The following is a 14,509-nucleotide window of genomic DNA, read 5'->3' on the forward strand; positions in this document are numbered from 1 at the left end:
CATCCTCTTCTCAGCCCCATCTCACTGCTTTATTCATCCTTGGGATAACTCTTATGCGGGGAACCCTGCGCTGTAGATCGCTATGGCCAGGCCTAACTCACCTCCTCCCGTGGATGAGGCAGGGGCCCCACAGCAAGGAGAATAAGCAATGAGAGGGTGCGATGGAGCAAGGCCTGGCCTAGAGGAGGACTGTCTTCCTCTCCACCCATTCGCCAGAAAACCATCTAGCATGACGTCCTGCGGATCTTGGCTGCTCTCCTGGCTCTGGTTACAGCCCAGCCCCTTTGACCTCCCCCTGCACTTCCCTTATCTCTACCACTATAAATAAACAAGCTGCAGTTGCTTGGGGTCTTTTGCTCCATCAGGAGTTAGAGCCCCACCTGTACCTTATTATATCTCTTTGCCTGTCTTTCTTAATCTCTCACCATGGTTCCTCCCTCGATGAACCCTTCTGTCACGTGGGCCCTGCCACTATCAGAATCTTTAGAGACAATGTTTACTTGTTTACTGTCTGTATCCAATGTGAGTATGAGCTCTAGTTTCCAATATCCTTGAGTATCTTATTAACATAGCCTGGTACTTGGCTGCTGAAAGCATGAATCAATAAAAGAAAACGGAAGCCAGGCATAATGGTGCAACCCTATAATCCCAGCAGCACTCAGGGAGGCTGAGGCAGGAGGATCACAAGTTAGAGCTGAGTCTTGACAACTGAGGGAGACTGTCTGAAATTTTTTAAAAAGGCTGGAGATGTATCTCAGTGTTAAGGTCCTAGGTTCAATTCCCAAAAGAAAAAAGAATAAGAGAAGAGAAATAGTAGTACTAGCATTCAAGAACATAGCAAATATAATGATAACTTGTTCATCCACCGAATGAATTTTACAGCAATTAAGTTTGTGCGCCAGGGGTACAAACAGTGCAAAGGCAGGCAGAGCACTCGCCACAGAAGAGCTCACCCTCACTGTGCAGACAGCGAATGACAAACCAGCAGCCAAGTCAGCCACAGGGGCTGACAGGGAGCACACAGCTCACAGATTACCTCAGGGCTATCAGCGAGGGGCTATCAGGGAGAACTGCACCGGAAGTGACCCCTAAAGCAGGAGGGGAGGATGGGGCCAGGTCCAGAAGAGGGTGGGAGTGGGGAATGATAAGAGCTGTCATCTACAGACAGCCTACAATGTCCTGGGCACCTCACCAGGCTTTGTTCTTTGAGACAGGGTCTCACCATGTAGCCAGGTTGGCCTCAAACTCGTGGTGATCCTCCCGCCTCAGCTTCCTGAGTGCTCGGACTATGGCGTGCACCACCACCCCTGGCCTACTAGGCTGTTCTTGTTGTTGCTGTTGTTGTTGTTGTTGTTTTTGGTATCGGTGATCGAACTCAGGACCTGGCACTTGAGAGGCAGGCCTGGTGCCACTGAGCTAAATCCCCGGCCCTAGGCTGTTCTTATGGAGTGACTTGGGTCCCCTAAAAGATATGTCGATGTCCTAATCCCCAGTACCTCCAGATGTGAACTGATTTGGAAATATGGTCTTTACTGAAGTAATCAAATTAAGTTGAGGTCACAAGGGTCGGTCCTAATCTAAACGACGGGTGTTCTTACAGAGAGATTTGGACATAGGGAAGACAACATGAAGAGACACCGCCATGCGCCTGGAAGGTGCCCCTCCACATGGAGGATGCAGGGCCCACTGCTGAACCCCCAAAGCACAGGGGCCGAGGGTAAGTGTCCAGAGGACTGCGGCCCCCCAACTCATTGAGTCTGGATTTCCAGCTTCCAGAAAGGTGAGACAGTAAACTTCAGTTGCTTTGAGACACCTAGTCTTTGGTATTTTTAGAGCAGCCCTAGGGAACTAACAGCAGCCTAGATGGAGCTAACAACCTTCCATCTCTGAGACCCAGATTAAGCTCACTGAACAGAACAATGAGCCTCATGGAGGAGAGGGACCCGGTGGAGCCCACAGCAAGGAAAGGCCGTGGCTTCTCCACAGGTCTAGCTGGCTGCGTTCTCCACATCTCACTGCATCTTCACAAAGCCCACACACGTCCTGACCCCGGGACCTCCTGCGGGACCTCTGGCCTTGCATCAGACTGGGATGCCTGGGGGACGACCCGGTAGCCAGCGGGTCTCGGGCGGCGCTGACAAGCCCTCCGCCAGCCACACCAGGCGCCCACTGCCCCTGCTCAGGAAGCTGGGCCTGGACTCCATGACAGTGAGACCGGGCAGGAAGGGACAGGGTCACCCTGCAGGGATGAGGTGACACAGGCAAGACACTGCTCCAAAGGAGGCGATGCACAGAAATGCTACATCTAACTCTGCCCGAGTCATCTTCTCTTCTTAGTTAGGGCTGGGTTTTGTTTTGCTTTCCACTTTTAGGAGCGCTCTCAGCACAGGGTCAGGTCCTCGGAGCCCGTCCCTCTTCAGTGCGTCCCTATTCCCCAGTAAGGTTCTGAATGCCTTCCCAGCCCTCTCCCAGGGCTGCCACTCACCCTCAATGACATAGATCTTCTTTTCCAGCTCTGTGAACAGATATTTGAGCTTCTCAAATGTGTCCAGAATCTTGACAAACTCCTCTATGGGTTGTGAGGCAAACTTGTGGAGCTTCTCCTGACTTTGCTTGGTCTTAAAATGCTTTCCAATCTGTGAGGGAGAGAAGAGTGAACAGCTGGTGTCCCCCAGGTCTCAGGCCAGTTTTCAGTGATTTTCATAAGACCTGGGCCCCGAGACAAAGGAGCAGGGGCTGGGACGGGAACGGGAAGACAGGGCCTCACCCCGATGATGTAGCGGACAATGTCTCTGGCCACCTCCACGTCGCCCGTGTCAGTGGCCTCCCCATCTGTGATGATGATGAGCACTTTCGTGGCATCTGGCCGGGCCCCCTGCTCTGGCCGGAACACCTCTGTCCTGTGTCACGGAGAGGAGGATGTGAGGCTCCTGAAGCCAGAGCCTGCCGTCTCCCAGCTCCCTGTTCATTCCACCACTGCCCTGACAGAGAGGTAAAGTCCTTCTCGAGTCTCCCAGGCAGGCGATCCAAGCCTTTGTGTCTTCTTGGCCTCCCACCTCACCTGCCCTCATTGCTGTGCCTCCCTCTAGGCTTTCTCTAAAATTCTTAGCTGAGGGCCGGAGATTTAGTTCAGTGGTTTCGCCTCCTGCAGCATAAGCGCAAGGTCCTGAGTTCGATCCCCAGTATCAAAATAAATAAATAAAATAAAATTCTTAGCTGAGCTGGGCATGGGGGTGCATGCCTATAACCCTAGCACTCAGGAGGCTGAGGCGGGAGAATCGCCATGAGTTTGAGGCCAGCCTGAGCTACATAGCAAGATCAAGACCAGTCTGGACTACATAGTGAGACTCTGTCCAGAGAGAGAGAGAGATAGAGAGAACGAGAGAGAACTCTTTGCTGAGACTGAGGGTCTAGTCTCTCGTTGTATTCCGGGTAGCCTGGAGGACATCCGAGAGTTCATGGGCCCCGAAGGAGGTTTTGTGAAGGGTGACTGGGCTTTGTCTGCTTTCTATTTCAACCACACAGCAACCAGGGGGACGTTGTAGGGACGCTGATCCAACTGAGTCCTCAATGAGAACAGAAGGGCACTGAGACCCAGAAGTCCCTCTTCCACAGCGACCACCTCCCGCCACCTCCGGGCTGCCAAGCAGTCAATCTGGTGAATCCACTGACGCGTTTGTCCGCTGTCCCCGAACCTCGGAATGCTCACGGTCACTGCTGTGTCTCCGCCTCCTGGCAGGACAGGTGCTCGTGCACTTGAGAGAAGGAAGAAAGGGAGGCGGGGCCCCTCTGACCGCCAAGGCGGTGTCTCTGGCTCCGCCTTGCACATCCCTTAAATGTTCCCCAGCTTCTGACCTGCAACACCCAGCTTGATCACCTCATCTGCAGCTTCAGCCTCCTGACGGGACTTGGCCTGACTTCGCACGTCTGCAATCTAACTAATCCGCTCTGGAGCTGGAGGGTTCTTCACTTATTTTTTAACAGACAGAGAGGTTTTTAAAAAAACATAAACCAGATTGTCACTGCTGGCTCAGAAGCCCCACTGGCTTCTCACCCTAGAGGAGCCGAAGTCCCCACTTCGGCCTCTAAGGCCCTCGTGCTCTGAAACCCTTCATCTGCTTTCACCTCTCACTATCTGTTCCCGCCACACTGGCGCCCTGGCTCTTCTTAGGCTTTGGTTTTGTTCTGCTTCTGTTTGGTGTGGGGGATGGAACCGAGGGTGTTCAGCTATTGAGTCACACCCCAGGCCTTTTTATTTTGTACTGTGAGACAGGCTCTTGCTAAATTGCCTCAAACTTGTAATCCTCCTGCCTCAGCCTCCGGAGTAGCTAGGATCCCAGGCACACACCACTGTGCCCAGCGTCCTGGCTCTTGCTGAATCTTCCAGATAGGCTCCAATTTGCATCTTCTGTGTCCCAGCATAGCACTGTGGTGGAAACATTAAGTGGTGAGGGCTGGTGGGAGGCCGCAGGTCACTAGAATCTGTCTTTGGGGAGACAGTGACTTCCACCCCTTCCTCTTTCTTTGGTTTCCAGGCCATGCACTCCCCCATGATGCCCACCATAGCCCCAAAGCAACAGGACATGGATGATCATCGCGGACTGAAATCGCCAGAACTCTGAGCCAAAATAAACCTATTGTGGTTTTTGTTTTGTTCTGTTTTTTGAGAGAGGGTATAGTTCAGACTGGTCTTGAACTCATGGTGATCCTCCTGCCTCAGCCTCCCAAGTACTGGCATACCTGGCTGTGTTTATAAATTGGTTGTCTCAGGTATTTTTTAGTGATAGATAACTAATTCAAATTCAGTTCAAATTCAGTTGCTATCCCCTCTGCCTAGAGTGCTGTCCCCGGGATCTGCATGGCTCACTTCCTAACTTCAAGAGCTCTGCTCAAAAGTAACCCTTCCTGCTCTTCCTACTGAATGATGCTTTCATTTTCTTCACCAAACTGTCTTCTGCATTATCTAACTTATTCGTAATGTTTGTTACATTTCTCTCCCCTAATAAAATATTCAGCTCTAAGAAGGCAGAGATCTTGATTTAACCCAGTGCTATATTCTCAATACTTAGAGCAAGGCAAAACGGAATCAAAAACCCACCGGAAGAATCCGGCCCACAGCTTGGTTTGGATAGTCTATAAGCTAAGGGTAGTTTTCATATTTTTAAAAGATTATAAAATCAAACAAGAATATTCAATAAGTGGCCAGAAGAGCCTAAAATCTTTGCTGGTCTTTTGTAGAAATAGTTTGTTGATTCTTGAGCTAGAACAATGCCCTCCACAAAGCCAGATGGCCGAGGGGTGCTCATGACCCGCGTACCCACGGCCGCCTCTTCGTGCCCCTCAGCTGACACCTTCTGGCCTCTTCCTGCCCCACAGGGACCTCTTTCTCTAAGTGAGAAACGAGCTGCACAGCGGTGGGATTCCAGCACCCATGCTGGCGCCACAGGGCCCTGCGGCACAAGGCGGGTCCAGGCCTTGTAGCCTGGGCCTTGCACTTTTCTCTCCTAGAAGCAGGAGTGAAGGTTGCTCATCTGAACGGAGTAATGAGCAGACCCTGGAGGGGCCTGGCCTGGCCGCACCCTGCAGCTGTGCATAGAAAGAAGGAAATGGACACAGCAAACCCGGTGATCCCAACAGGAAGGAGCTGGAGATCTGAGGAGGGCACTAGGTTCTGTTTGCCACATGCAGATTCAATATGCTTGGCAAAGAAAGGAAAATGAGAAAGATAAGCGAAGCAGGGTAGGAAGCTCTTCCCGCTAAGCCATTCAGCTCAAGTGTACACCCAGGGCAACATGCGGTAAGACAGGAGCTACAACTTTTCTTATTCCCCTAAGCAGCCTGGTTCTCACGGCCACCCTAACATTTAAATGTAGGTATTTTAAAAATATACAATGTAGGGCCTGGGGATTTAGCTCAGTGGTTCCGCCGCCTGCCGCGAAAAGTCCCGAGTTTGATCCTTGGTACCAAAAACAAAACAAACAAACAAACAAAAATATATATATACATACACATACACACACAACGTGGTATAGGATAGCCCGCCCTGCTTTCTCCAGGGTGTCCTTTTATCCTGCTTTTGCCTCTTTTACTCCCCAACCTCACTCTGCAGAGGCAGTTTCTCCCCCACTCTTCACTTTCACTTTTTCAAATGAACTTTGCTACTGCTAAACACACACACACACCACCACCCTTCAGTGCAATCTGACTACTTTCATCTAGGCCCCAATTGAACACAGCAGTTCAAGATATGATCGTTTCTAATGTGGGACTTGAGTAGATTTATTTTTTTATTTTTTTATTTTTTGGTACCAGGGATCGAACTTGGGTCCTTGCCCTTGCTCAGCAGGTGGCGAAACCACTGAGCTAAATCCCCGGCCCTGAGTAGATTTAATTTTATGTATAATTCCAAGAAATTCTTCAAGGACAGTTTTGAGTGTTTGAGATTTTTCTTTGTATGCTGAATTCCAAAGCTGATCCCATCTAAGATTTGACCCTGTGGCTGTGGCTCACAGTATTTTCCAAGTCCTGGTTCTCATCCCTCATGAGGCTTAGAAATACATCCTGTCCGGCCAGGGCTTTAGCTCAGTGGTTCTGCTGCCAGCCTTGGAAGCACAAGGACCCGAGTTTGATCCCCGGTACCAAAAAAACAAATACATCCTGTCTCAAAGGCTCAGAGCTGCATCCTCTCAAGAATTTACCACTGAGGGTCAGGGATTTAGCTCAGTGGTTCCGGAACCTGCCTGGAAAGCACAAGGACCTGAGTTCAATCTCCGGTACCAAAAAAAAAGAAAAAAAGAATTTACCACTGAGCTGGGTGCACACTTGTAATCCAAGCACTCGGGAGGCTGAGGCAGGAGGATCGCTGTGAGTTCCAGGCCAGCCAGGGCTACCTACTGAGTTCAAGACCAGCCTGAAGTACATAGTGAGACCCTGTCTCAAAACAAACAAGCAAACAAATTTCCCTCCAGATTTAGGTAGGATAGACTAGATTTCTATTATTTACAACCAAAGGAAAGGGATTAAAATCACTCTACTTTAACTCATTTGATAAACTGCCCCTCGCTGTGAGACTGAGCTCCTCATTGTGTGATGAGGAAGCAGCTCCACAACACAGGTGAATGGACATGCCCGCACCCGGAGGACTCACGCGACATAGTTGATGGCACCGAAGGTGTTGGTCAGCAAGCACATGTGGTTTACTTTGGCCAGCAGAACATCAGGGTCCTTCAGTTTAACGTAATCCAAGAAGTTAAATTCTGTTTCGTAAGTTGAGGAAAACTGAACGGCAGCAAACTAGAATGAGAAGGAAGAACACAGTTGCGCATCCCTTCCCACTTGGCTTCTCCATCTCCACCTCTTAGGCAGGGCCTAGAACCCTACTCACACCCTGGTTTAGATTATTCATTTTGAAAATGAAGCAACATACAGATAAATGTAGAAATGAACAGCTCTGCTTCCATGTGCAGAGCTGTGTGCAGAGGCCCTGGCCCCGGCTGCCTTCCCCGCAGGCGGTACCGAGCGCCTTCTTTCTGTGGATGACTGCTGGCTGGGCCGGGATGGTTGCCTGATCCAGGCTAGGCCAGTCAGAGTCTCTTTTCTGAGTCTTTTGGATTTGCAGAGGAGGGGCTGGTTGAGAGGAAGGTTTAAAAAAATACAAAACCCTTCTGGAACTTTAACACAAGACTTAGGGGCATCCCACACCTCCTGTGAGCCAAAGAGGCTAAGGGAACTGGTCTACAGAGAGAGCAAGAAAGAAAGCAAAAGTGCAAAAAGAAATAGAAAATAGAATGGGAGAACACGAGAGGCACTACTCCCTGGTTCTCGTCCCTTCCACAAGCCCAGCTACAGCCACACCCACGGGTTCTACAGATACACAGTGCACGAGCTCCACTATCTGCAGCCAAACGCCACGCACGGTCACCTGGTAGGAGGAGTTGCTGAGTTTTTTCATCACATCCTTCATGAAGTCCACGATCTTCTGAAACTCGTCTTGCTGCAAGCTCATGGAGCCGTCAAACAGAAACACCAGGTCGACGTTGCCCTTTATGCACTCTGCGGAGGGGATGCACAGGCTGGGCAGGGCTCCAGGCTGGCCTCCTGGTGCTGGCCCCAGGAGGGCTCCTCCACGTATCCCACCCACCGGGACTCCAGCTCTGTACCCTGATACCCGGGGCGCCCTTGGACCACGGGGCCCCCCAGATTCTCGGGGAAGAGGTAACACAGGCCACTCAGATAGGTATTCTGGTCACACGTCCAAGACAGCCCAGGGTCACAGGCCTGAATGAAGAAAAGGAAAAAAAGGCTGGGCTTCTTCTTGCTGTCTTTTATTTTTAAATCTTTATTTATGTATGTATTTATTTTGGTAGTACCAGGGCTCAAACCCAGGGATGCTCTACCACTGTGCTATGTCTCCAGCTATTGTATCTTTTTCCAGGACCAGGGATTAAACCCAGGGCTTTTGCACTGAGCTATTATCTTCAGCCCTTTTTATTTATTTATTTATTTAGGTACTAGGGATCAAACTCGGGTCTTTGCGCTTGCACAGCAGGCTGCGAAACCACTGAGCTAAATCCCAGGCCCTAGCCCTTTTTGTTTTGAGACAGGGTCTTACTGAGTTGGTAAACTGCCCAGGCTGTGCTCAAACTTGCAGTCCTCCTGTCTCAGGCTCTCAAAGTGCTGGGATTACAGCTGTGTACCACCATACCTGGCTCCTTTTTATTTTTTTGAGGCAGGGTCTTACTCCTGAGATAAGGTACTCCTGCCTCAGCTTCCCTAGCAGCTTGGACTGCAAGAGTGTGCCACTATGCTGAGATATTGTGTCTTTAGTTATCTCAAGAAAATGATAAGATTCTTCAGAATCCTGTCCTCCTCTCTCACTCCCTACATCCAAAAGCCTCGAATCAAGGTGAAATGTAGGGTAAGGGGACAGATTGGCAGGGAAATAATAGGATGAAGGCCTCTGTGCGCTTTCTGGAAAATCTTGACTAGAAAGAGTTAAGCCCTTGCTAGTGGGAGCAATTAAGAGGCCAAGCCAGAGAGCTGCCAAGTGGCATGACCCTGCCAGTCCCCCCCGCCTCATGGAGTAAAGTACAAAGGAGACAAAGGGGAGGGTACAGAGCAGAAAAAACTCCCATGGTATATAAGACATACTCACACCCGCATAGAGCTGTGTATCTTTCTTTTAATTCTCTCACTATGTTTCCCTTATGAAAAGTCCTTTCAACAAACCCATACATTTCAGAGATAGGACCTGACAGGACAAAGAAAACCAAATCAAGCTCACCTGGGAGTTTGCACGCAGGTGATGGCAGGTCCTAGGGCCTAAAATAGCCAATCAGGCTGTGACACGCTCCCTGGGCTAACAAAAAGGGCTGAAGGCAAGGGCTTGGGGTCCCACATCTTTCCGGAGCCCCCACCCTGATTAACAGGGTAGCAATCTCCTTTTTATCCTTTCCCAAGAAAGTGTTGCATAAAATGTCTTCCTTTCCTTCAACTGAATGCTTACCGATGAGGAGCTTACAAATCCCGGTGAGTGGCTGTGACCCTTCTACCTCCAGAAGGTTGCTCCTCCCATCTCTCCAATGCCCCCTGGCAAGGGCCGCTCCCCGCCTGTGCTTGAAACTGAACCTCACACTACCGACAGCTGGGCAGCGCCCACGTTTCCAGGACACTCTCCTATTCCCAGTCACACATTCTGTACAAGCCAAACAACAACTCTATTCCCAGAACACGCAGTGCTGTTTCTCTCGCTTGGGACCATGCTTCCCACCAGGCTAATCTGAAGTGTAGTTTAGGTCACCGTCTCCTTCACTCCTTTCCCACTGGAACCCGGCACAATGTCTGACATGTAATAGTAGCTAAGTAAATGAGCTACGATTAAACACTGTTGATCAGTATGTTACTCAGCTAATCTATCTTTTACATAAGGGTGTCAGAAGGCTTCCAGCTGGGAATACCAGGAAAGAGCAATGGAGTAGAAATCAATTGAGAATTTGACCGAAATCCTGACTTTACCATTTTGTAACTATGTGATCTGGGCCAAAACTCTTAATCCTTCTGGTCGTGTTTCCTCTGGTGATAAATGTATATACTGAATGTCTCAACAAGGGTTTAAAAAAAATATATGGCAATATTTCCCAAACTTTGAGGGTTTTTAAAATTTTTAAAATTTTTATTTTTTTGTTTGAGACAGGGTCTTGCTCTGTAGCCCAGGCTGGCATTGTACTCATGATGATCCTCCTGCCTCAGCCTCTTAACTACAACTACTGGGATTACAGGCATGTAGCACCACACCCAACAGGGTATTTATAAAATACTTCACAATTTCTGCCATATGGGGATACTATTAATTTAATATTTTCCTTTAATTTTATTTTGCAAACTTTAGCTTCTTAAGCAATATTTTTCTAGGGCCGGGGGTTTGGCTGAGTGGTTTCGCTGCCTGCGGCACAAGCGGAAGGACCCGAGTTCGATTCCCGGTACCAAAAAAAAAAAGAAAGCAATATTTTTCTAAGAAGCCATTGAATTAAAAATATTAAAAGAAGTCCTGAGTTCGATCCCTGGTACCAAAAAAAAAAAATTAAAAGAAGGGGCCAGATGTGGTGTTGAGGACCTGGGAGGCTGACACAAGAGGCTCTGCACAAGTCCGAGGCCAGTCTGGACTACACAGTGAGTTCAGGGACGGCTTGGACCGCACATGGTTAGGACTCTTGGCTCAAAAACAAAACAAAGCAAAGCGAGGGCTGGAGACATAGCACAGTGAGAAGGCCCTGGATTCAATCCCCAGTTCTAGAAAAAACATTAAAAGAAAACACACCACCAAAATGACACAGTCATAGATATTTAATATAAAAAATGAGGTTAGCTGGGGATTTAGCTCAGTGGTTTCGTCGCCTGCTTCGTAAGCGCAAGGACCCGAGTTCAATCCCTGGTACCAAAAAAAAACAAAAACCAAAAAACAATGAGGTTAGGAGGGTCTTGAAAATGCCAGTTGAGACCGGGCTTGGTGGTGTGCACCTGTAATCCCAGCACCCACCAAGAGGACCCTGGAAGTTCAAGGCCAGCCTGGCCTACATACTGAGCCCAGGCCAGCAAGATCCTGTCTCCAAAAGCAAAAAATAAATTAATTAAAATAGCTGGTTCATAGCTGGCTAGTCGGTTCTTTTTTTTTTTTTTGTAGCACTGGAGATTTGAACTCTCAGCCTTTGCACTGCACTGAGCTACATCCCCAACCCTTTATTTTTTATTTTCACACTTTTTTTTTTGTACCAGGGATCAAACTCGGGACCTTTTGCTTTTGAGGCAGGTGGCAGAGCCACTGAGCTAAATCCCTGGCCTTATTTTTTATTTTTGAGACACAGTCTCCGTTGCTAAATTGCCTGGGCCAGGGTTGAAGTTGCTATTCTCCTGACTCAGCCTACCAGAGTGCTGGGATCACAGGGCAGACCTGACTTCATAGTTTGTTTTGTTTTGTTTTTTGAGACAAGGTTTCATTATGTAGTCCAGGCTGGCCTTGAACTCACATGGTACTCCTGCCTCAGCCTCCCCAGTGCTGGGATTACAGGTCTGCACCAGCACACCCAGCTCATAGTCGGTTCTGTTTGTTTTTCAGTACCGGGGTTCGAACTTGGCCTTGTGCTTGCAAGGCAGGCGCGGTGCCACTGAGCTAAATCCCTGGCTTAGAGTTGGTTCTTCATAAACACTGACAAACTAATCCCTCTGATGCCCTTCACCTTCTATGGGATCTTTTATCCATTTTATTTTTCTCTCTTTTCAGTCTCTTTCCCAGCACTGAGCCTCACAGGCTCTGATAAAACCATACACAAGGGCCAGGGATTTAGCTCACTGGTGCTGACAGCTGTCTCACAACTGCAAGGTCGTGAGTTCGATCCCCGGTACCAATACACAAAACTCTTACCAAAACCCTTCCGTCCGCGGGGTCTGTTACCAAGGTTATCCCCAAGTACTTGGAGGTATAGTTGGAACCTGCAGGCACCAGAAGATTGGTCAGCCCTGTTGCTAGGGGAGCCCACCCCAGGCGCCTCCGCCACTCACCAGTCAGGCGGACGGGCTGGCAGTGTCCAGTGCCGGGCTCGCACCAGTACAGGCTTCCTGCGCTGCTGCCCTCGCCCGGAGCGCCCACCACAACCCTGGGGAGAAGGCTGCCCTGAGCTGCGCCCCCCGCCCCCCGCGCCGCCTGTGGAGGGCTGCAGACCCCGCATCCAAAGCACGGTCCCGGTTCCTGTCCCGCGGGGGAGGCTCCTCGGCTGCCCTGTTTCTGCCTGGCGCCGGAAGCACTCTCTACAGCCCTCCTTCCAGAGCGGCGCTCCCGTGCCTTCCCGGTTAGCGGGCCTGCGCCGGCAGACTCCAGGTCGGAGCTCGGCTCGGGGCTGTGGCGTTCCCGGGGGACTCGGGGGCAGGGGCCGTGAGGGGCGGATGGCGGGCGGGACGCAGTGGGCGGTGGGCGCTCACCCGCCCGAGGCCTGCAGCACGCGGTACCCGAAGTGTCTCCCGGCGGGCGGGAAGGAGAAGCTCTGCGCACCCCTCACTTCCAGGTTGTAGCTGGAGGCCGGCTCTGAGGAAGAAGGCACGGCGGTCAGCGGCCCTCCCTGCCCAGGACCCGCACCCGCCGCCCGCCTGACTGGCCCGGCCGCTCTTCCGGAGCCAGGGCGCCACTTCCCTTTCGGGCTCTGCGCGGAGAAGGAAAGGTCAGAGGCGAGGCCGTGAGCGCGGAGCAGGCAGGAGGGCCCAGGGTGCTGGCGGCCGGGTCTCAGGCGGGAACCGACAGGAGGCTGCAGCCCGCACACCCACATCTCCTCTGGTCAGGGCCCAGCCGCGCAGAGCCCGCAGGCAGCCTCGGGGATGCCGGACCCCTGGCTCCTGCGGCCACCCGCGCCGTTCCCACCCGGCCCTCTCCCTGAACCGAACCCTTAGGGCGCAGAGCCCGGACCCTACTTCTCACCGCAGCCTGGCCGACATCTGAACCCTCCAAACTGTCCTCCTGCCCTCCTGTCATTCAGGCCCCGGATGTGGGTCATGGTACCCTGGGATATCAGGGAACATACTGCCATTTGTTCAGATGAAGGGAGTGAGGCAGGGAAAGGGGAAAGGATTGGCCTAAGACAAGTCCTTTATTTATTTTTTAAATTTTGAGACAGGGTCTGGCTAAATTGCCCAAACTGGGCTCAAGCTTGTGATCCTCCTGCCTCAGCCTCCCAGAGTCCTTGGACTGGGCCAGGGATTTAGCTCAGTGGTTCCACCACCTGCCTCGAAACCACAAGGAGCCGAGTTCGATCCCCGTACCAAAAAAAAAAAAAAAAAAAACACAATGTGCAGAGTACTTGGATTGCAGATGCACACCATCACACCTGGCCTATTTGCCCTAAAATTTTAAGAACCCACTCCCCCTGCCTCACTGCACCCTTCTCTCCCTTCTCTGACTTTCCTCCACACTTTGCCCCAAAGATGGGCCCCGGCTCTGTTTCTCCAATGAGGATTTCTGGGTCCCACATCACCTATGGCCAGTCCCACCTTTACTCCAGCTTCATACACCCTGCAATTTCTCTGGTCACAGACACATGTCCTTTTCCTTCCCCTCCCCGTTGCTTACCAAAAAGAAAGGTTGCAGACAGCAGAAGAAGCAGCACTGAGGTGATGCGGGAATTCTCCATCTCACCACACGGGAGGGACCTGCGGACAAGCCTGGTCCTCAAGGGCCCTTTGGGTTTGCTGCCAACCTAGACCTGGCAGAAGAGGGAAATGATAGTGCCAGGGCCTCTTGCAGTGGAACTTTCTCACAGAGCCGCCCGGCTGATGACACTGAGCAGGAGGAGTGTGCTGGAGGGGTTGTGAAACCGCAGTGTTCATAGAGGAAGTGTAGGCAGGTTAGAGACACTTCCTGTGCCCACTTGCATTTTCACATCATCCCAGAGCAGATGGCTGATGACTGCTTCTGCTCAGGAGCGGCTCCACCCTGGTCCCTCACCAGCTCCCCACCAAAGGAGGACACTCCGAAGCCCAGTGTGGTCTGGTCAGGAAACCTGTGTGCAGCCACCATGGGAGGAGGGTAGCTATGAAGAATGGGGGTGGAAAAAAATAAGATTCGGGGGGAAAAAGAGGTAGCTTTTCCTCGTCACTGAAAGATGCCCATGAGACACTGTCAAAGAACAAGTGAGTTATAGAATGGTAACTAAAAAGCTAAAATCCACAGAGTGGAAGAACATACCTGTAAATCATATATTTGATAAGTCACTTGTATCCAGAATACATAAAGAACTTGAATAACTTGATAAAAAGACAACTTATGTTTATTTTTAGTCCTCCTCCCCCTCCTAGTCCTGGTCATCTAACTGATGGCCTCATACAGGCTAGATAAATGGTGTACAACTGAGCTACACCCCCTGCCTTTATTCTTTAACCTATTTTTTTTTAAATGAGCAAAGGATTTGAACAGACACTTCTTTAAAGAAGATATGTAAATGACCAAGAAGCACCATCATTACTCATGAAA

General features: G+C 50.6%; 1 protein-coding gene across 11 annotated transcripts in view; it reads right to left on the reverse strand.

Annotated features, from left to right (window-relative positions):
* Itgal (integrin subunit alpha L) overlaps positions 1–13,996 on the reverse strand; it is a 36,396-nt gene extending 22,400 nt beyond the window's left edge. For 5 of the 11 annotated variants that reach the window (XR_015450353.1, XM_004856166.4, XM_087208795.1 and 2 more), the window contains exons 1-8: positions 12,472–13,996; positions 12,055–12,149; positions 11,918–11,985; positions 8,160–8,277; positions 7,922–8,052; positions 7,148–7,293; positions 2,768–2,900; positions 2,486–2,636 (exon numbers count right to left, since the gene is read on the reverse strand). Coding sequence is in view for 10 of the 11 variants with exons in the window: in XM_004856166.4 (XP_004856223.1) it covers positions 2,486–2,636; positions 2,768–2,900; positions 7,148–7,293; positions 7,922–8,052; positions 8,160–8,277; positions 11,918–11,985; positions 12,055–12,149; positions 12,472–12,812 (1,183 nt within the window). In the remaining variant the exon portion in view is untranslated. Of the gene's footprint in view, positions 1–2,485; positions 2,637–2,767; positions 2,901–7,147; positions 7,294–7,921; positions 8,053–8,159; positions 8,278–9,154; positions 9,251–11,917; positions 11,986–12,054; positions 12,175–12,471 lie in introns of those variants that run through there. The other 6 variants (XM_004856167.4, XM_087208796.1, XM_021237464.2 and 3 more) reach the window with 6 other exon arrangements.
* Between the last annotated feature and the right edge of the window lie 513 nt (positions 13,997–14,509).

Source organism: Heterocephalus glaber, unplaced genomic scaffold (assembly GCF_053883595.1).
Source record: "Heterocephalus glaber isolate CG9 unplaced genomic scaffold, H.glaber_assembly_v1.0 deba00000943, whole genome shotgun sequence".
Lineage (NCBI taxonomy): Eukaryota > Metazoa > Chordata > Mammalia > Rodentia > Bathyergidae > Heterocephalus > Heterocephalus glaber.